The sequence below is a fragment of the Tinamus guttatus genome, unplaced genomic scaffold (assembly GCF_059628265.1).
Source record: "Tinamus guttatus ecotype Peru unplaced genomic scaffold, ASM5962826v1 Tinamus_guttatus_pri_ptg000866l, whole genome shotgun sequence".
NCBI lineage: Eukaryota > Metazoa > Chordata > Aves > Tinamiformes > Tinamidae > Tinamus > Tinamus guttatus.
This window is the reverse complement of record NW_028289400.1, coordinates 337,597-358,319: the sequence shown is the minus strand read 5'-3', so window position 1 is coordinate 358,319 and position 20,723 is coordinate 337,597. Positions and strand designations below refer to the sequence as shown.

The 20,723-nt window shown below is 49.8% G+C and overlaps 1 protein-coding gene across 1 annotated transcript in view; it reads left to right on the top strand.

Annotated features, from left to right (window-relative positions):
* Positions 1-19,442, top strand: part of ANTXR1 (ANTXR cell adhesion molecule 1) — a 67,955-nt gene extending 48,513 nt beyond the window's left edge. The window contains exons 16-20 of the mRNA XM_088537817.1: positions 4,664-4,779; positions 5,436-5,603; positions 8,175-8,255; positions 19,051-19,208; positions 19,388-19,442. Coding sequence (XP_088393943.1) covers positions 4,664-4,779; positions 5,436-5,603; positions 8,175-8,255; positions 19,051-19,208; positions 19,388-19,442 — 578 coding nt within the window. The remainder of the gene's footprint in view (positions 1-4,663; positions 4,780-5,435; positions 5,604-8,174; positions 8,256-19,050; positions 19,209-19,387) is intronic.
* Positions 19,443-20,723: the final 1,281 nt, after the last annotated feature.

Here is a 20,723-nt window from a genome sequence, read left to right as displayed (position 1 = left end):
CTCACGGTCACAGGCCCTGGTTCTCATGGGGGACTTCAACTACCCCGACATCAACTGGGAGGACAACACAGCCAGGCATAAGCAGTCCTGGAGGTTCCTGCAGAGCGTCGACGATAACTTTTTGACGCAGGTTGTGGAGGAGCCGACGAGGAGAGGTGGGCTACTGGACCTCGTGCTATCAAATAGGGAGGGCCTAGTAGGAGATGTTAAGGTGGGGGGTAGCCTCGGCTGCAGTGACCATGAGTTGGTGGAGTTCAGGATTCAACGAGGAGGAGGCAGGGCTGTAAGTAGCCTTGCGACGATGGACTTCAGGAGGGCCAACTTTAGCCTCTTCAGAGACCTCCTCGGTAGAATCCCATGGGCTAGTGCTCTAGAAGGCAGGGGGGCCCAAGAGAGCTGGTTAGTTTTCAAGCGGCACTTCCTCCACGCCCAGCAGCAGTGCATCCCTGTGTGTAGGAAGGGAGGCAGAGGGGGCAGGCGACCTGCGTGGATGAGCCGGGAGCTTGTGGCAATGCTCAAGCAGAAGGCAGCGGTATACAGAATGTGGAAAAAAGGACAGGCCCCCTGGGAGAAATACAGGAACGTAGTCAGGGAGTGCAGAGATGCGACAAGGAAAGCTAAGGCACGTCTGGAAGGCAAGCTGGCAAGGGACGTTAAAAATAACAAAAAAAAATTCTTCAAATACATTAACAGCAAAAGGAAGATCAGGGAGAACGTGGGTCCGCTGGAGGACGGGATGGGCACCTTGGTTACAAATAACACAGAAAAAGCAGAGTTGCTCAATGCCTTCTTTGCTTCGGTGTTTACCAAGGGCAGCCCTTTAGAGCCCCAGGCCCTAGAGGCAAGAGAAGAAGCGGGTGGAGAGGAAGACTTGCCCTGGGTAGAGGAAGATTGGGTCAGAGAGCACCTAAGGAACCTCGATACCCACAAATCCATGGGCCCTGATGGGATGCACCCCAGAGTGCTGCGGGAGCTGGCAGATGCCATAGCTAAGCCGCTCTCCATCATCTTTGAAAGATCCTGGAGAACGGGGGAGGTGCCGGAAGACTGGAAGAAGGCCAATGTCACGCCAGTCTTCAAAAAAGGCAAGAAGGAGGACCCAGGCAACTACAGGCCAGTCAGCCTCACCTCCGTCCCCGGAAAAGTGATGGAACGGCTCATACTGGCCGTTGTCTCCAGGCACATGGAGGACAAGAAGGTGCTCAAGAGTAGTCAGCATGGATTCACCAAGGGAAAATCTTGCCTGACTAACCTGATAGCCTTCTATGATGAAATGACCGGCTGGATAGACGAGGGGAGAGCGGTGGATGTCGTCTATCTCGACTTCACCAAGGCTTTTGACACCGTCCCTCACAACATCCTCCTGGGCAAGCTCCGGAAGTGTGGGATAGATGAGTGGACAGTGAGATGGATTAGGAACTGGCTGGATGGCAGGGCCCAGAGAGTGGTGATCAGCGGTGCAGAGTCTAGTTGGAGGCCTGTGGCTAGTGGGGTCCCCCAGGGGTCAGTCCTTGGTCCAGTCCTGTTCAATTTATTCATCAATGACCTGGATGAAGGCACAGAGTGCTCCCTCAGCAAGTTTGCTGATGATACCAAACTGGGAGGAGTAGCTGATACCCCAGAGGGCTGTGCTGCCATCCAGAGGGACCTGGACAGACTGGACAACTGGGCGGTGAAAAACCTCATGCAGTTCAACAAGGCCAAGTGCAAGGTCCTGCACCTGGGGAGGAATAACCCCAGACACCAGTACAGGCTGGGGACTGAGCTTGTGGAGAGCAGCTCTGCGGAGAAAGACCTGGGTGTCATGGTGGACGACAAGTTGACCATGAGGCAGCAGTGTGCCCTCGTGGCCAAAAAGGCCAATGGGATCCTGGGCTGCATTAAGAAGAGCGTCTCCAGCAGGTCGAGGGAGGTGATCCTGCCCCTCTACTCAGCCCTGGTGAGGCCGCATCTGGAGTACTGTGTCCAGTTCTGGGCTCCACAGTACAAGAGGGATGTGGAGCTGCTGGAGAGAGTCCAGCGCAGGGCCACAAGGATGATCAGGGGCCTGGAACATCTGCCCTATGAGGAGAGGCTGAGGGAGCTGGGCCTGTTCAGCCTGGAGAAGAGAAGGCTGAGAGGGGATCTAATCAGTGTATATAAATACCTCAAGGGAGGGAGTGCAGAGGACGGTCATGGTATCTTTTCAGTGGTGGCCACTGATAGGACTAGAGGAAATGGCCGGAAACTGAAACATCAAAAATTCCATAGGAACTTAAGGAAAAATTTCTTAACAGTGAGGGTGACAGAGCACTGGAACAGGCTGCCCAGAGAGGTTGTGGAGTCTCCTTCTCTGGAGATCTTCAAAACCCGCTTGGATGCAGTCCTGTGCCACGTGCTTTAGGTGTCCCTGCGTATGCAGGGGGGTTGGACTAGATGATCTCTAGAGGTCCCTTCCAACCCTAAGCATTCTATGATTCTATGATTCTATGATTCTTCTCCTTCTCCTTCCCCTTCCCCTTCTCCTCCTTCTTCTCCTTCTTCTCCTTCTCCTTCTCCTTCTCCTCCTTCTTCTCCTTCTCCTCCTTCTTCTCCTTCTCCTTCTCCTCCTTCTTCTCCTTCTCCTTCTCCTCCTTCTCCTTCTCCTCCTTCTTCTCCTTCTTCTCCTTCCCCTTCCCCTTCCCCTTCCCTTTCCCCTTCCCCTTCCCCTTCCCCTTCCCTTTCCCCTTCCCCTTCTCCTTCTCTCCCCACCCTGACCCCACATTTCCAGTTCCTTTAACCGCTCACGTGTGCCGTTAGCCCGTTTGCCAAGCGCGTGGGCCAGCCCTGGTGTTTTTCTTGCTTGTATTGCAAAACCTCCCGTGCCCTTCAAAACACGTAAACAGCCTCGTCCCAAAGAAAGCTTGTGACTGCCTTGTTTTTCCAGCGTCCACCGATGCTTTTTGGTGCGTGTTTCTGTTGTTTGTCTGGCAGATGAACTCCTATCTTAGCTTGAAGTGACTTGCAGGGCTTTTAAGGGCTTGTGGGGAAGATTTCCTAAACCCTGGCATTTCCTGTTGTGAGAAGTCCAGTCTATGCTGAGCTGAAGAAAGAGAATTGCTGAAGGAAAATATTTAGATGGCTTTGATTCCAGTTCTTCTTTTTTAAAAAAAGTCCTCATGGAAAACTTCATGCAGAGATATTAAGTTCTTAGGTTGCAGCAAAGAGAAAGAAAAGCAGAGAAAGAAAGAGAGAGGTCAGCTAGGAGGGAAAAAAACACTGTATTTATGACTCAATTGTTCACTTTTCCTTTAAATCGGGACAAGTTTTGAGCCAAATTCATGGAAGCTTTTGTGTTTGTTTGGGTTTTTTTTACAAAAATGGTCCTGTTTGACATGGACAGTATAGTTCGACTTGGATTTTTTTCTCTCTCCCCAGTCTTTCAGTTTTCCTACCAGGGAGTTCAATTTCAAAGTATTTTGGGCTTTTCCAGTTTGGGGAAGCTACTAAGTTTTGGAGTTTGGCCAAATCCCTGTGAAAAATAAAAGAAAGAAAATGAGAGAGAGAGACCATTTTTCATTTCTCTCCACATTTTTTCACAGGAAATACTTCATGTTTCCTATGAATTCTGCTTTTCTGCTTTGCCAGTTCTGCTTTGCCTGAACTGTAGCAATTAGGAAGGAACTATATCACTCAGGACTGGGATCAGTGCAAAGTTTTATAGGATATATTCTCTAGCACCTTAGCCAGGCCCATTTGGAATAAACTCAGGGATACTTCCTTGATTTAATTAATTGGGAGATATCCGAATGCCATCATGAAGGTCAGGATCCTGGATATGCTTGAGCTTATGTAACGTCCCACAGATTTCTACCTGCTGTACATAAACGATATTCAATTTTTTACAGAATTTAGATGTCATTTAAAAGATATTTAAATCCAGACTTCTCTGCAGGTGTGAGCTCAAAAAAGCCAATAGCTTTTCCTCGCCATCAGGGGCAGAAGTTTATTATAAGAGCTAATTGTCTAACTTTGCTGTTAGACTGTTCTGTCCCCATTAGACCTGTCACCTCCCCTGGCCAAGCTCCTTTCCGTGTTGTTCCCTCACCCTGGGGCAGTTCACCTGCACGTCAGGGGGTATTTCCAACAACTCACCCCTTTGCTCTCCGGCTTTTCCCTACGTTCTGTCAAACCCCAAGGACAATACGGGGATTTCGGAGGGTCCTGGATGATTCCTCCAGCATGGGGAGCTGGGATTCAATAAACACCCGTTACAGCAACAGCTCTTCCTTCCTAATCTCAAGCAATGGGGAGGGAGAGGATGGCAAAGGGTCCCTGCCACCATCACTCATGCTAGAAGAGCCACGGGCCTTGCAGCCCCAAGACCCCGGCTCTTGAGCTGTGCTCAGGGCTGTTTTGGCTGCTGCTTCTCTGATTTTGCAACTTGGAAACAATTTCTTTTGAATTTAAAGATGATGAAAGACAGTCTCTTCTTTAAGAGGCCAACACACTTTCTTGCTGGAGCTGGACTGCACCTTTCAAGTGGTGGTTTGTTTATATCATGCAGCATTTTCTTTTCATGAGTGTACAACCCCTGGAAAACAACCAGCGAGAGAGCAGAGCCCTTCCTGGCCTAGCAGGCTCCGAGGACCACGTGAGCTGTGACTCTTTATCCCTTATTGCCTTTGCCCATGCTTCCTAACAGTGCAACCTGCTCTTCTGCAGGAGGAAGACGATGACGGCCTTCCAAAGAAGAAGTGGCCAACAGTAGATGCTTCTTACTATGGTGGCCGAGGAGTTGGTGGCATCAAGCGGATGGAGGTAAATGCTCACCAGCACGTGGGTCAGAAAGACTCCTGTGTAAACTGAGCCATGATACCCACCTGCAATTTACCCAAAAAGAGACATAGGGGACAGGCACGGTCTTCTTTAGGCTCTCCTGTACATCTGAGCCAAAATTTGTTTTATATAGGAAGATTTGAGAGCCAAGCATAGACTCCTTAGGTTTCAGACCTTCTTCTGCCAGTGCAGCAGGATCCTGGTCTGTGTTAGGGATATCTGGGCATTGTTGCAGTACAAATTACAAGTATTTTTACAATTTTTTCCAAAAGGCTCCTCCACTTACACATTTCTCCTTGACCACAAAGAAGGAAATGACCAGGGTTTGGGATCCAGGCTAGAAAGAGCCCCACTCTTCACCTGGGATCTAGACCATAGGAAAATGCAGGCTGGGATCCAGTTATAGCAGGAATGTGGCTCTCTACAGCAGTTGCTCTTATAATCATAGAATCATAGAATGCTTAAGGTTGGAAGGGACCTTAGGGATCATCTAGTCCCACCCCTGCACACGCAGGGTCACCTAGAGCACGTGGCACAGGGCTGCGTCCAAGCGGGTTTGAAGATCTCCAGAGAAGGAGACTCCACAACCTCTCTGGGCAGCCTGTATATATATAACGCCCCGACGCTGCTGTTTGCAGGTGCGCTGGGGTGAAAAGGGCTCCACGGAAGAAGGTGCTAAGCTGGAGAAAGCCAAGAACGCCCGAGTCAAGATGCCGGAGCAGGAATACGAGTTCCCCGAGCCCAGGAATCTTGGGAACAACATGCGCAGGCCCTCCTCTCCTCGGAAGTGGTACTCTCCAATCAAGGTAAGTCCTGCCTGGCTTTGCACTGCTTAGGATACTCCCTGCATCCCTGTGTTCACACCCAAAGCAAAAACTCACGACTCTCCAGGAACTTCTCCTCTCAAGAGACTGTCAGAGTAGTTTTACTTAAGGAAGATCCGGAGTGTTTGGCCAAGAGGTGCCACAGATAGGAGCTCTACTAAGCCACGTTTTGCAGTGAAGGCACTTTGAGTGCAGTGCAGCCTGGTCTGCAGCACCGTGCCTGCTTCCCGGCGAGCTCCAAGCCGTGTCCCTAGGGATTTAGGCAGGTCACGTGTTGTGGCCCTCCTCATTCATTGATCTTGCAGCTGGTTCAGATTCAGCGATGGAAATGGCAAGGGTGCTCAGGGGAGTACGAGTGGTTTCCGCAGGATCCGGAAACATGAGCCTGTTCATAAGCTTGGTCCAATGCCCTCTCTCTTTTCCCCCTTAAAGATTATCATCTTATAAACATAGCCTACCAAAAAATCATTTGCAATTGCGTTATGATCATAATGACTTCAACATGTGTTCAGGAAGGTTGTTCATTCTCGCAGAGGGACAGGTTATAGAGTCAAGCGCTTTCAGTTCGGAGTGGGGATGCACTAAGCACCAGCTCGCCAAGCTGCTCCCTCGCTCCTAAGTGCACTGCTGTCTGCATCAGTGCAAATCATGTATAAAACACACTAGCCTTATCCGGGGAAGTTCCATTCCTGCTGGGACCTCATCCAGCTGAGAGCTGCACTGAGAGGCAGGGCACAGAGCTGAGGACTGAGGAGCAGGTAGGAGTTAGCGCAGAGCTGCACGGATTCGGGCACACAGATGTGCTCAGCAGCTGGAATCCACGGCTGTCTGAGGAGGTACCCGGGAGCTCTGTCCCTTCCCCTTGGAATGATTTCCTCCCTTTGACAGGTTACGCTGCTGGATTGCAGCCTCGGGAGCCTGTCAGCTAATTTTCAGAACTGATTCTGCATGGGAGGAAGTCAGTCCTAAACAGAGGAGTCGAAAGTTGGTTGCAGATCTGTGTCCCAGCTGGACCTTTTCCAGAGTTCAAGGGAGGCTTGGAGGAAAGATTCAACGAATGCTGGGTTCAAGTTCAGTCCCAGCTCTGCCTAGGAACAGCTTTTAGTTCATAGCAGCAGGAATCCAATTTTAAAGGGGAGTATGAGCATCTCTTGGGTGATATTTGTCCTTAGTTCCTTTAGAAAATCTCCTTTCCACCATCCACACTCCACACAGCATAAGCACAGGTCCAGTCCAAGACCCTGTGTCCAAATATTCCCTGACATTGGGATGTTCCACATATGGATAGTGTTTAGCAGCCTTAATCTGTCTCTAGATGAGAGTTTACCTAATCAGGAATCACTCCCACACCCTTACTGGAGCTCACTCAGGAAGACAGAACAACTTCAGCCTTCCCCAAGTACAACCCTGGGCACTCATCAGCATCAGGGCTTCACTCCTATGAAGCAGAGGTCCTGCTCTTGCTCTTCCTGAGCAAAAGGAATGAGCAAAATTGGCAAAACCCTTCAGGCCTCTTGGCAGAAATCTCTATCCAGGAGACATGAGCCGAGGAAGATGATTTGCACTGTGTTATCCAGGGAAGCTCTCATGGAGCAGAGGGAGGCAGAGGGGAGCCTGTTAGCTCATGGGCTCTGCACTTCCAGCCGAAGCAGAAGAGCCAAATCCAGTCTGTCCTGCGCTGCTTTTTCCAGTCTGGTTTTTAAAATAACACAGAGGCTTCCACCACTTGTCGGGGGGAATATTTCCCAGACTCACAGGCCTCACCCATAGGAAATGTCTCCTGATATTCAGCTGAAATTTTCCCTTTGTCCCCCTGCTCCAAATGCACTCGCTGCATTCAGTTAAAGCACATATTAAATTTCCATCTGCCCCAACAGACTCCTTGAAATATCGCTCTGGAAGGCAGATAAATATGCATGTAACAAGCTACTTAAAAGGAAAACATGTGAAAGGAGGAAAGTAAGGAATTCAAATCAGCAACACTTAACCAAGATGGTTTGAATCTGACAAAAAGCCAAGAAATTCACATTTTAGAGTCAGTCCCAACAGCCCTCCATCCCTCCATGCAACACAAGGGCCACCTTCTTTGCCTGGAGTGTCCTGCCTTTTGCCAGCTATTCTGATGGAGGCAAAGGGTTTTCTACCCCTTGCATCCACTCCCCAAAATAATGTCTATTTAGTAGGTACACAACTGTTAAATGAGAATTGATGGATTGCTGCTTGAAATGCCCCAGGGCTTTATCTGCTGCCAAATGCGGCTACTTACACTTAAAAGATTGTTATTATAATTGTTATTATTATTCTTATTTGCTGCTGCTGCTCCTTAGTGTGATGCCAGCTGGATTTTCCCCCTTTCAAAATATCGTTTCAACAGTTGAAAGGTCAGTGCAAATAATCCAAGGATCATGACAAGTCTAAAAGCTTCTCAAGAAACTTGCCAGATCCTTAGTCCATCTGAGAGAAGGACAGCGTCAATTATGGGTGCAAATGAGGATCCAAAAATGGATGTGCCTTCTCCCACTGGGTTACACACTGTATTTCCTTTGATTGCAGGGGAAATTGGATGCTCTCTGGGTCTTGCTGCGGAAAGGCTACGACCGAGTGTCCGTGATGCGCCCGCAGCCAGGAGACAAGGTACTGTGCCTTCTGCATGGGGAAAATACACCCCACCAAAGTTCCTGACCCCCTTTCCAAGGGGAACAGGAGGGTTGAACCTCTTCCCCTGCCGAGGCAGATACTCATGACATGTCAGAAACAAAAATGCAGCCACATCTCTCATCAGCTTTGTTTGTCGTGCAGTTTCACACTAAGAGCTGCAAGTGTGAAAGTTCTGTGACAAAAACACCCACCTAAGAGCCCAGTGCATTCCTGCTCTTATGTATTACCACCATTTCACATCAATTATGTAATTAGTACTGATGAATGCCAGATTTTTCATTCATTCATTCATTCATTCATTCATTCATTCATTCATTCATTCATTCATTCAAGTTTAAATTCCAGAACGAAACTCTGAAAATACATGAAGAGTTTATGCTTTGCCACCTCAATTTAAATTTCATCAGCATTGTTACAGAGCAGGGTTTGCAGAATGAGAACTGGAGTTGCTCTGGGAGAGGAAGTATTCCCATATATTTCTTGTAAAATCTCTGTTCACATTTATGAAAAAGGATAGCAAAATTTTATACATTTGTGTGTGCTATGGGCAGGAAAAGAAACTGTCCAAGAGAATGTACTAACATCACTTAGCAGGAATTGTGCTGTCTCTGGTGGTGGGATTCTGTAGAGCTAGATCTCTCCTAGAAAGTGTTAACTCCTCCTTTTGAGTGGGATTAAATGTCTGATGCTTCCTCAATCATTGCACACACTCACAGCCCTTGTTTCAATTTGACTACCCTCATGGTGAAAAAATGTAGGTATATATTAGGAATCTACATGGCCAATTTACACACGTCTGACATAAATCAGCAAAGTGTCTTGGGGAATATATTTGGCCCAAATCATAAGTAACCGTGTGTATCCTTGTCAGGAGACTGAACAGGATATGAAACAACAAAAGCAGTTTTTGTTGGTGGAGAAGCATAGTCCTATAATGTTTGGCTCTCTATAAGGTTTTCCATTGACTGCAGGACCAGTGAATTCTCGTGAATAGAAATTTTAATATTTTCTTGCTTCGTGGGGAAAACTTACTGAAATGTCTTTGCTTAGTTGCTAGGACCTGGCAACTTTTGTGAATTTTTTCCACAGAAATCAGGGTTTGAAGAATGCCTATTCTTTGAATAAGTTTGTGTGCGAGGAGCTCAGATTATGTTATGAGAAAGATACCTATTCCATTGACTCTAGGGAAAATCCAGAGCAGTTTAATTGAAGCCAGTCACGTTAGTAGTGATCTGTATTAGTGCAACTGTGAGCAGACTCCCTGCTCGGTCCTATATCTCTTAAACACATAGTTCTGCATCCTGCCACCATAAAGAACAGGAGCATTAACCCAGGTAGGTGTCCCATGATCCAGAGCCCAAGGAAATGCAGCTCTGTGTGGTTCTGCTGTGCTATGAAGTTGGGTGCAAGACGATTCCATGTGAAAGAGAATCCCTCTATGGGGTTAGACCACTCTTGGAATATTTGTTCTCCTTGTGTAGACAAAACTCTGTGCCTAATCGCTCCCCTTTTCTAAAAGCCAACACTCCTGCCATGCTTGGAACTTGGGGACTGGAGGGAGCAGTTTGTTTAGCCCTTTAGAGGAGTGACAGAACGGCCAGGGGATGTCACCGCCGAGGGGACAGGCCAGAGAACCCACTGTAAAACACTGACATGGCAGTGACACTCCTCAGTCTGCACAGCTGAAATGGGGGAATTACGGAGGGTTTTTCCCTCCCCTCAGCAGCAGAGCTGCGGGGTGGTTTCGTTTCCCTACTTTGAGTTTAAGTTGGGAGAAGAAAGCAGCTTTCAAGCACCGGGTTAGGCTCTGAGGTAGCTGGATCAGCTCCTGCCTTGCTGCACACATTCCCTGGGACCTGGATTATTATTATGATTAATATTATTATTATTTAGTTTCACATACCTTACTTTCTTAAGTAATGTAAAAACTCAGAGATTTTTCACCGCTATCTCAATGAGAGCGGCTCAACCCATCCTCTGAAGTAGACGTTTAATAAGCTGAAGTTGAATAATCCCTTCCTCATGTCATCCTTCCGACCTGGGACAGGGTTCTTGACATCTGTCCAGCTTGCAACAACCAGAGCAGCAGTTTGGGGGATTTCATAGCTGTCTGCCAGCGAATTTGGGTTTGTTCCTGTGTTTTTCTCCTCAGAAGGGGCAGGTACAGGAGTGCCCTTCCCAACTTGGCACCAAAGGGAGCCGCTCAGAGCTGGGATCAGCATCTTCTAGCCGGAGTTGTGACTTCAAGGCAGGGGCACAGCTGGTTGGAAACTGCAGCCCCGATACCATGTGCAAACCCAGCATACAGCACATCCTCGGGGAAGGGCTAGGTGAATATTCAAGGCCTTGCAGGTCATATTTATGCCTGATGATCTAAAATTTGCAGAGAGGAGCCTTTGATCATATGATGTTCCTAAAAGCTACAAGGAGGAGCTGCTCTGAGAGCGCTTTGCAACCCCTTGTTTCTCCTTCTTGCATAAAAGAGGGAAGCAGATTTCAAAGCTTTGATGTCGTCACATGGACACCTTAATTCACCCACTTGGTCAACATAAAAATATGAAGCCAGATGAAAAGTAACCGAAAGGAATCTCTGTTTGCTTTGGAGCCTGCAAAGGGATTGGACTCGAGCCCAGGATTACATCATTTTCATATATAAGCAATCCCTTGCTATAATCAGTTACTTTATCCGCTGCCAGCACATGAGCTGAGCTGTTCAGAAAGATTTCTTGCATCGAGTGCAACATGGATCGAGCTTCAGACGTCACGTTGCCTCATTGCTAATCTGCTGCAGCCCACGCAGGTACCGGGCAGATCATGCAGACAGAGCTCCTGCCCTGAGAACTGCACGTTGGGCTGCAACAAGACATAGATTCGAGGACAGGGACTAGCAGACTTGCAGTTTATACACGCTGCATGTGGGATTATTGCTGTCCTCCTTCCCTGCGTGACCTCAGGCTGTCCCTTCTCTTGGCCCCTTGTCTGTTCATGCTCTGAACCCTTTAATCAAGGTTTAAATGCCTTGGACTAGGACTGTTTCCTCACTGCAAAAGATACTGTTGTCAGAGGAACTAACTGCCCGATACAGTAAGAAAGACAGATTTGCCCCAAAATTGAGCTTTTTTTTTTTTTTCCAACCGTAACAGTTGTCATATTAAAGGATAAACTTCTGCCAAACCTTGGCTCGATCTGTTGAAGTCAAGGGATCGCTCTGGTTTGGAAGGATTTGCTCGGGAAAGCGCATCCTGTGTCACAGAAAAGAGCGGGACGCTCGGGATCCGTGTTCCGTGCGGCCGGAGAGGCTGGGGTGCACGAGGAGGTTGTGAAATTCTGGGTTTGGAGGCAAACCTGGAAATGCTCAGGGGTTAGCAACAGCCCCAGCTGGTTCCAATAAGCGAGGAAGTCAGAGTCACATGGGATTCCTGTGGTCTTCTCACATTTTCGAAAGACTAGGTTGGCATTTTTGTCAGCCTTAATGAGGTTATTTTTACATTCAAAACATCATCAGACAGGGATGATTTAAATATATATTATATACTAATATTTTAGAAAACCTTATGGCTTCTATAATGGACTAAGGCTTATTAGGGTAAGTGCTCGCTAAACACAGGATTCAAATAATTAACTAGTGTCACTTCAAAGTTGTCAGCTGGATTTCCATGGTAAACATTGTTCCGTCAGGAATTTAGGGGGAGATTTTTGCCATGTGTTTCAGGCTTGGCTTGGAAGAGCTCAATCTGGGAGCAGATTATATTCTAAATTGTTATTGTAGTGGATTAGTTGCATTGCATTTTGTGTGTGTATATATAGGTATAGATATAGGTGTATATATATACATTTATGTATATAGAGAGAGGAGGTATGGCAAAGTCATGTGTAATTATGGATAAAGACATATCCTGCCTAACTTAGGCAAAATGCAGGTAGAGGAGTTTGTTCCAGATCAAGTGACTTAAGCTCAAGTCTTGTTAGATCTCAGTGAGATGGTCCTGGGACAGACAGTGGTTAGTTGTGACAGGATGACAGGCTTATGGAATGTATTAAAATATCCCTATTTAAGTAATCACAAGTGTTGCTACAATAAAGGGAAGAATGGATGTGTATGTGTGTGTGCATGTGGTAACATAAAAATGGATCTTAATATAAACAGAACATGAAATAAGAGCAGTTTACAGCCAGCTTGCATGAATCTTCACGGCAGAAAAGCCCTGTTTTTCAACAAAAGCTTACAAAACTCCTCTCTGACCTACCATCACACTAATATTTTTATATTGCAGTGAAATGCCAAAACCTCAGATTAATGATTTCAGGCTTCACTGTGAGTGTTTTATACAGCCTAAGGAATTCAGCTGACCGTTCTGGATTATATCAGTCATTCATCTCCAATGACCATTCCTTGAGAAAGGCCCAATTCTGCAAAGGATGGACTTTGGGCTGCACATGGGGCACTTTTAAGTCCTGTTGCTCCTATGGAGAATCTCTTGGGCACGTGCTCGGATGCTGCAGGTTTGGCCCTTTAGGCCCTTAGGCCCTTTTTATTTGCATGCTGCGAGGTTGTTGTTTCCTCTGGGATTGCAAAAAGTTCCTGCAGGTGCTGAGTGGTGGCCTGTGTCTTACCCCGTGTTGCCAGTGACTTAGGGCAAGCCAAGTGCACGACATATTTCAGTGTTAACCGCCAGCGACTGGGCACCAGTCGTGCTTGCAATTAACTCAGCCGTTAGCAGGGTCGTGAGGAGCTGCAAAATCCACTCGCTTTTTCTTTTATTATTATTTTTTTAGTCTATTTTAGACTAAATGTGTGTCCTGCTTGCTTGGTGACTCCCCTTTCTGCAGGCTCAGAAGCACACGGAGGTTAAGAAGAACCTATTGCTTGAGTGAGCCCAGGCTCACAGGTTTCTGCTGATGGGCTGCGGAGCTGGAGAACAAAACTGTAACCTCCCTGCACGTATTATTGCAATGGGGTTTTCCATTAATAGCCGTGGAAAAATGAACCTAAGCACTCATTCTTTTTCCTGGAACTAACAGCCCCAAAGCCAAAGCCTGGCGATCTGCTCCCCGGAGCCGCTGTAAACGCAGAGCACGGGGTGGCCCCGCTCTCGTGGAGTCTGGAGAAGCCGGACAGGGGTTTTCCTGGGTGACACAGCATGGAAGCAGCCTTGGGATTGTGTCACACAGCGGAAGATCCTTTCTTGTACCATCCTGCTCTGCCCAAGCTGCACCCAAAGGGATCAGCCCGAGTCTCTGCTTTCTGGAAGAGCAGATCCTCTCCTCCTCTGCCTCCCCAAAGGGTCATTTACCACCATTCTTGATTAATTGTTCCAATTACCGTTGCCAAAAGAATGTGTTTCATTTTTCATTTGAATTTTTCTCTCTTTTCCTCATATCCTTTTTGCTATTCCAACTCCAGAGGAAGGATTGCAGTCCCGCCTGAGGCTCTGTCTTTGAAGTGTCCCTCAGCCTTTCTCCAAGGCTACCTACCTCTTTCCAAAAGACAACGGGAAGAATAACCAGATCTTCCTGGAAATGACACTCATCCCACAGTGTAAATAAGCCAAAAGCAGCTCCTGCAAAAGCAATCAGGCCCTATTTGCTGGCATAGAGCTGCACATGCGTCCCTGAGAGCGCCGTGCTCCCAAACTCCCTGGCACAAGCTGGAAAAGGCCATTGAGCTCCTTCCCACGCCGCAGTTTGCCGAGCCGGAGCCTGTATCACCTCGTTGCGCTTTTTGTGCAGTTTGCCCAGAATGTTTCTTTTCAGCAGGTTCCCAGCGCATGTAGCCTGGTCCTGCACAGTGTAGCTGCAGAGAGCAGGGCCTGGCAGAGCAGCAGCTCTTATCTGGACCGTGGTAGGTCTGAAAAACCAGCCGCGGGCCAGAACCGATGAGTAAACCCACAAGCAAGAGCCCAGCTGGAGGCTGATTCTGATTATAGTCACATATATTATCCATTTTAAAGACTGGAAAAGGAGAAATAACCATGATTACACTTTCAGCTGAGGAATTCCGTTCTAACTCTGTTCTACTCTACCTCATATCAATCTTCCGCTGCATCCTGCTGCACCGGGAGACCCTCATGTCCACAGGAGACCCTCATGTCCGCAGTGCTGTGTCTGTGTCTGTGCATTAGTCATAGCCAGGGTGCAGGAGCTGGGGTGGCTCTTGCTTGGCTCCAACTAAGCAAAAGCCCTGAAAAACTGCATTACTTGCTTGAGTTTTGGACGGGCTGCTTATCTGCACTGGAGGAGGCTGCTCCTGCCTAGCTGGAGCTCAGCAGCCGTGTGTAACATCACTCATCACGAGCTTTGCAGACGTGTTTGTCCTGCTCCTGTGGGGTAAATTCCACCCCCTTGTTATTTTCAGAAGAAAATGCCATTTTGTACCACTCTTCCTAGGGTAGGAAAGTTAAATCTAACTTGTCGTTTGATACCTGACTGAAACTTCTGGGTCTTTCTCCAGACGTCACCACTCTAATACTTTTCACAAGGCATTTGAGGTTGAATTGTAATAGTTGGTAGTTTTCAGGGACGCCTCTGCAATAAAAGACCAACTTAACAGAACCCTGCTGGAGTCATGAGCCAAAATTCCTTCTTACCAGTGAGGTCCTCATCTTCAATTTGGGAGAAAATAGGTCAAACATCCAATTTATCCTTCATCCAGAGACCAGGGTGGCTGGAATGTCTTGGGAATAGCGGGTTCCGTGAGCAACCCTTGTGTTTAGTGTCAGGAGACAGATGCTTCTGTCACGGTGATGTTTTATCACAGAAGGAGACGGCTGTAATTAATGGTTATTTGGTGACAACAGGCAGAGAGGTCGCCGTGCGAGTGCTCTGCTTGCCACAGCAGGCTGGATTTCCTGGCATTCCCAAGCATGGGATGACCTCGCTCCGAAGGCCGGTAACAAGACCCAGGAGGCACCTAACCCTCCTGGAGGTTTCCCAGAGGAAACCAGCCCTGGGAGCATCCCTAAAACTGTCTTGGAAAGGCAGCGCCCATCCAGCTCAGGGGGTGACAGCCGGGATGGCTTAAGCTCTCCAAATCCCATCACATGCCAGGAACTCTCTGGGATTTGGGGGTTTATCTCAACAGGGGGTTTAGGGGCAGTGAAACCCCCTGATATCCAACCCTGCGGGGTGAGAGCTCTTGCGTCCATTTAGCGCCTGCCTGTTGCTCATTTGGCCAGTAGCTCCATCAGTCTTTGTGCCTGATTCAGAATCAGGAAATCACATTTTAATCATCCCTTTTCCCTTCTCCCTTCTCCCTTTTCCCTTCTCCCTTTTCCCTTTCCTTCCCTTCCCTTTCCCTCCTTTTTCCTTCTTCTCTCTTCTTTCTTTCTTCATTTCTTCATTTATTTTTCTTTCTCTCATAGCAATAGGGTAAAACAGAGTGTTGTTTACGGAAAGTCTGATTTATTAATAATCCCTACAAAACATCATTAAGGATCATTCCCAGTGCCTCTCTTTAAACCCAGGAGCTCAGAAGCAAGTCCCTGCGTTTTATGATCTTAAAATCTTGATCGTTTTCCATGTATTAATTCCAGCTTGATAGGATCCCAAGAGAAACAGAAACATTTTTCATCTTCACTTCAGAAAAAATGTGCTCAGGCTTCTCCTGCTAAAGAGAGATCTTTGACCCTGGAGGGGGTCCTGCTTGCCAGGTCAGTGCCCGACACAGGGATCTTCCAGCCCTTTCCCTGGATCACAGCCCGGAGCTCCAACCTTGGGGGACTCACGTTCCCCTCCCTGCTGATCCCACCCTCCTCTCTCAACCAGATGGAAAAGGAAAAGCTCGGAGCAAGTCGCAACCCCCGGCAAGGTGTGGGGCGAAGCCGTGGCCGGAGGAGCCTCCTGAGTGGAGAAGGTGAAAGATCAAGGCCGCTCCAAGCAGGAATTGTTATTCCTGTGCCTACGAGCAATATTCTCTGGAAAAACACAACAGAATGGGAGAGGGAATGGCCCTCATTGATTCTGCGGCTTCCTCTGCGTTTCAGATCTACCAACGTGGCCGCGGTGCTTCAGTGGCCTCTTCTGCAGCACAGGTGCAGGAAGGGAGATGAAACCCGGCCACAGCGCCCAGCAACACTCTAATATTCTAATATTCTTATTCTCAAAGCTGTGCTTTGATGGAGTTAAAGGGCTTTTCCTTCTGGGTTGAAAGGCAAGTCCTGTCTGTTGGAGGCTCCAAAGCAGCACATGGAGGAGAAGCCTCCTGGAGGCTCTGCCCCCATCTCCCATATCCCACCCGCATCTAAGTGGTTCCAAACGAGGTGAGGAACCCCAGCAAATGGTCAAGATTGCTCCTAGCCGGTGCCATTCCTGCCTCCTGCACCGTGAGCCGGGCAAGGGCCCGTTTGCTTCCTCTGGAGGCAGAGGGATCCTCCGTCCTCTTAGCGGTGGTTCCGTAGGCGCCTGCGCTGGTTGTGCAGCCTCATCCCGGAGGCTGAACGGGACGTTCAGCCCCGGATCCGGAGCGGGTGCACTCTGCTCACATCCGATTTGATCCGCGGGAGGCACCACGCCACGCTGGCAATGGAGAGCCCTGTAAAAACGTGGATCGGCGGCTGCTGGGCCGACTTGCCCTTCATCCAGACACTTTTCCAGAGAAAACAGCACTGAACCGAGGAGCAGGTCCGTGGCGCTGCCGCTTTGTTTTTCCATTGCGATTACATGGTGCAAAGCCCAGCGGGGAATCAGGGCTCCCTCCTGGCACGTGCAGGGGGGGAATCCCGTCCCTTGCTGCTCCGAGCGAGCTGGGCCTGCCCGTGCTCCGGGATTGCTGCTCCGTGGTCCCGTTCGGCTCGTGCAGCCTCTGCGGTTCTGCATCTGTTACCAGGTCACTCGATGCGAGGTGAAATCCACGTTCAACATCCAGCTTTTGGCTGAAGTATTTCTCTCGCCTGCTTTGCATTTGTACCAGAGCGCTGCTAGAACATTTTCTCTCTCTCCTGTGCAATAGAGCAATTTTTTTCCTGGATTTCTCCTCGTTGTTCAATCTGCCAGTCCCTTCCCTGGGAGATGTTGGCTCCTCCGAGGCAGCGTGGCCGCCTGCGTCCATCCTGGATCGAGAGCTCCTCTCTGGATCCTCCCCACAGCTGCACGGGCGAGGGAAACATCTGGCAGCGAAGCCTGGGGAGAATCCCCTCGGTCTGTCCGTCCACGGAGCCCGTGCGGAGCCGCGGACATTGGAGCTGTGGGAGGAAGGTGTTGGTGAAGCTGCTCTCGTTGGTGACCGAGATGGGACCTGGGGCACAATGACAGGTGGCAGCTGAGCACAAAAATCAGCGTGAAGCCCCATGCGCTGCCCCCCGGGCTGGTTTCCCCACGCCAGTTCCCATAACGGAACGTCCAAGCGCTTCCAGGACAGGCAGCCCCTGAGCGGGATGCAGGATCTTACAGTTTGGGGCCATCCCCAGAAGTGCCACATGGCTTTGAATCCACCAGCCCTGCCCCAAAGCCGAGGCTCCGGGAGCCTCCCGGCATCCTCGTGTTCCGTTTGGATGAGCGGCACCATAACCTCATCCCTGGAGCATCCAGACAGAGGAGCTCTGCTCAAAAAACAATTGCAACTTTTTGTTCTCTGGCTGCGATTCCTGGGCTGCTGCTTTTTGTTCGGGTTCATTTTATTCTCAACATAAATAAAGAAAACAAAACCAGCGCAAGAAACGGCCTGAAAGCTCCTAAAGCTGCATTGCAGGAGACGTGGAACCAGAGCAAGGAAAACATTCTCATGGGGCTTTTTTTTAATGAGTAAAATTGGTTAGTCTGGAGTTCAGACTTCCACTCACCCAGTAGGACTATCCCACCATATTCACTTTAATGCAAAGTGCATTAAAACACCATTAAAGCAGAGCCTAAGAAAGGGAAAATAGAACTAGGGACCTGGTGCTTCTTTGAGGTTCTTCTTGAGGATGCAGAACCGCTCGTGTCTGCATGGCTCGATGCTCCCTTCGGCAGGTTTTCATTGGGAAAAACATTTCTTTGGAGAGAGGAAAACAGAAAAATGAGACTCGTGCTCACAAATGCAGAAAGCAAGAGAGGGAGTTGGAACCACTCTAGTGCCTTTGGGATGATTTCATATCTCAAGGAATGAATCCACAATACAGTAATGCTGAGGCTGACATTTGAGTATTTACAGTGGGAGCTTTTGCAGGTGGAAGTTGGGAGAAAAAAAAGGAAAAAAGGAGCAGCTCGGGGGCAAAGGTTTTGTTTAAAAATGTACAACAGACCGTAGCTTAGCACCGCCGCCGCAGAGGAGCCGGGAAGGCAGCTTGTTGGCTTCCCAGGAGCACTGGAATATCACGAGGAGAAGGATGAGAGAGAAGGGAAGTATTTGGGGATAAATTGGGAGCAAGGAGCAGATCTAGTGAAATGAACCTTCCTGCCACCCGGGTTGTGAGTCACAGGGGTGAATGTAGGGAGGATGGGGCCAAATTCTGCTCCGTGGTGGCCCGTGGGGTACAAATGGAAGGCCAGGAAGCTCCATCTCCATGTGAGGAGGAACTTCTTTCCTGTGAGGGGGCAGAGCCCTGGCACAGGCTGCCCAGAGGCCGTGGAGGCTCCTTCTCTGGAGATCTTCAACCCGCCTGGATGGACCCTGTGCTCCGCGTGTCCCTGCTGGAGCAGGGGTTGGCCTGGATCCCTAGGGATCCCCTCCAACCTCGGCCCTCCTGGGATTCTGGGAGCCGCGGGGGGGGGAGGCGCTGCCAGAGCAGCTTTTGCTCCTCTTCCCCCCCCTCCTTAACGCCGCTTTTTGCCTTTTCTCCCCTCTCTCTCGTTCCAGGGCCGCTGCATCAACTTCACGCGGGTGAAGGACGCGGGGGGGCCCCCCAAGTACCCCCTCAACAACGCGTGTCCCCCCCCGGCGCCCGCCTACACCCCCCCCCCGGCGCCGGCCTACACCCCCCCCGCGCCCTCGCCCTCCTCCCCGCTGCCCCCCCCGCCCTGCAGGGCGCCCCCCCCGGCACGGCCCCCCCCCCCGCCCGGCCGTCTAGGGGCTCCCGCCTGCATCCAAGGGCCTTTTCCAGCGGTTCCGCCGTGGCAGGACCGCTTCGTGCTCCTCTTTCTCCTTCTCTTTTCCGTGTTTTGGTTTTTCGTTTGTTTTTGTTTTTTTGCCCCAGTTTTGCATCAGTGGCGCCAAGCTGCGTCCCCTTCCCGTCCCTTTCCCCAGCGTGATTCCCGAGCGCCCCCAGGAACGAGCAGAGGGCCGGGGGGAGCTCCCGGGAAAGGCGGGAATCCCCCGGGAGCGGATGCCCCCGCGCGCTCCGAGGGGACGATGGCACCAGCCCCGCGGAGGGGCAGGAATCCCGGCTCGCTCCCAGGCCAAACAACAGCAACAGCGGGTGGAAAAGGAGGAAACGCTTTTAAATCCGGAACAAACGGATGACCAGCAGCTGTTGCCGTGGACCATGTGTTGGAGAAGGGAATTTATTGCCGCCCTGGAGGACCCAGGAGGGAGCAGGGGGAGGTCGCTGCTCTCCGCATTTGTGCATGTTGGAATATGGAAGTGCGGGCAAAGGAAAATGGGAGAGCCCCTTGGAAAGCGAATCCCGTGGAAAAATCCCCCCGTCGGTACCTGCAGGAGGCTTCCACCCCATCCCTGAGGACGGGCAGCAGTTTGACATGACGCCAACTGATGCACTTGGGTTTCTCCTGTAAATTGCATTCTTTCACCCTAAAAATGTTCCCACATGGATTCGTGGTTTTCACTTTCCCTTCTCGAACATGTAGCGGGCGCCTCCTCGGCGCATCCCCGCGCTCCGGCCAGGTCTCCAGCTCCTGCTTTGCTGTCGGGATCCGTTCTCACCAAGGGACTCTCTCCATGGACATTATCAGGCCCAGCGTCGGCGTAGCTCCACTTCCATGAATATCTAAAGGCTTCCACACGCGTACGGCTTTCTATCAGATGCTTTACCAAGTTAGTGCTGTTGGGAATACTAATTCTAGCTTTTCTAGCAATAAAAAAAGGGAAAAAAAATGCTCCAAAAGGAAAAGAAACACAGCAGGGAAGGACTCTTGGGGAGGACCTTTGTGAACGAGCCTTGGCCATGAGACCGGAGTCGGTCTGAGTGTCGTTCTGCAGCCTCAGCCGCCGTCACCATCCGTGAGACGAGCGCGGTGATCCCAGCGGAGCCGCAGATCCATCCTACAGCCGGGGCCGGCTGTTGTGCCGGGAGCCGACCCAGTCGCCTGCGTCGCTGTTTTGGCTACAGGCAGCACAGAGCAGTCCCCAGGCAGGAGCCAAAGCAGCGTTTGGTGCTCACCTCGTCAAGCAGCATCAGCTACAGGCGGTGTCAGTCCAACGGGACAACCTGTCAGATGGGAGCGGGAAACTCAACAGCCTGACTCAAGTTGGACCCCAAGAGGGGTTGGATTCCCTCTTCCAATGGGATCTAGTCAAGGAGCTGTTGAGAGGTGTGAAGTCAAGTCCCACGGGATCCACAGCTGTTTCTCCCA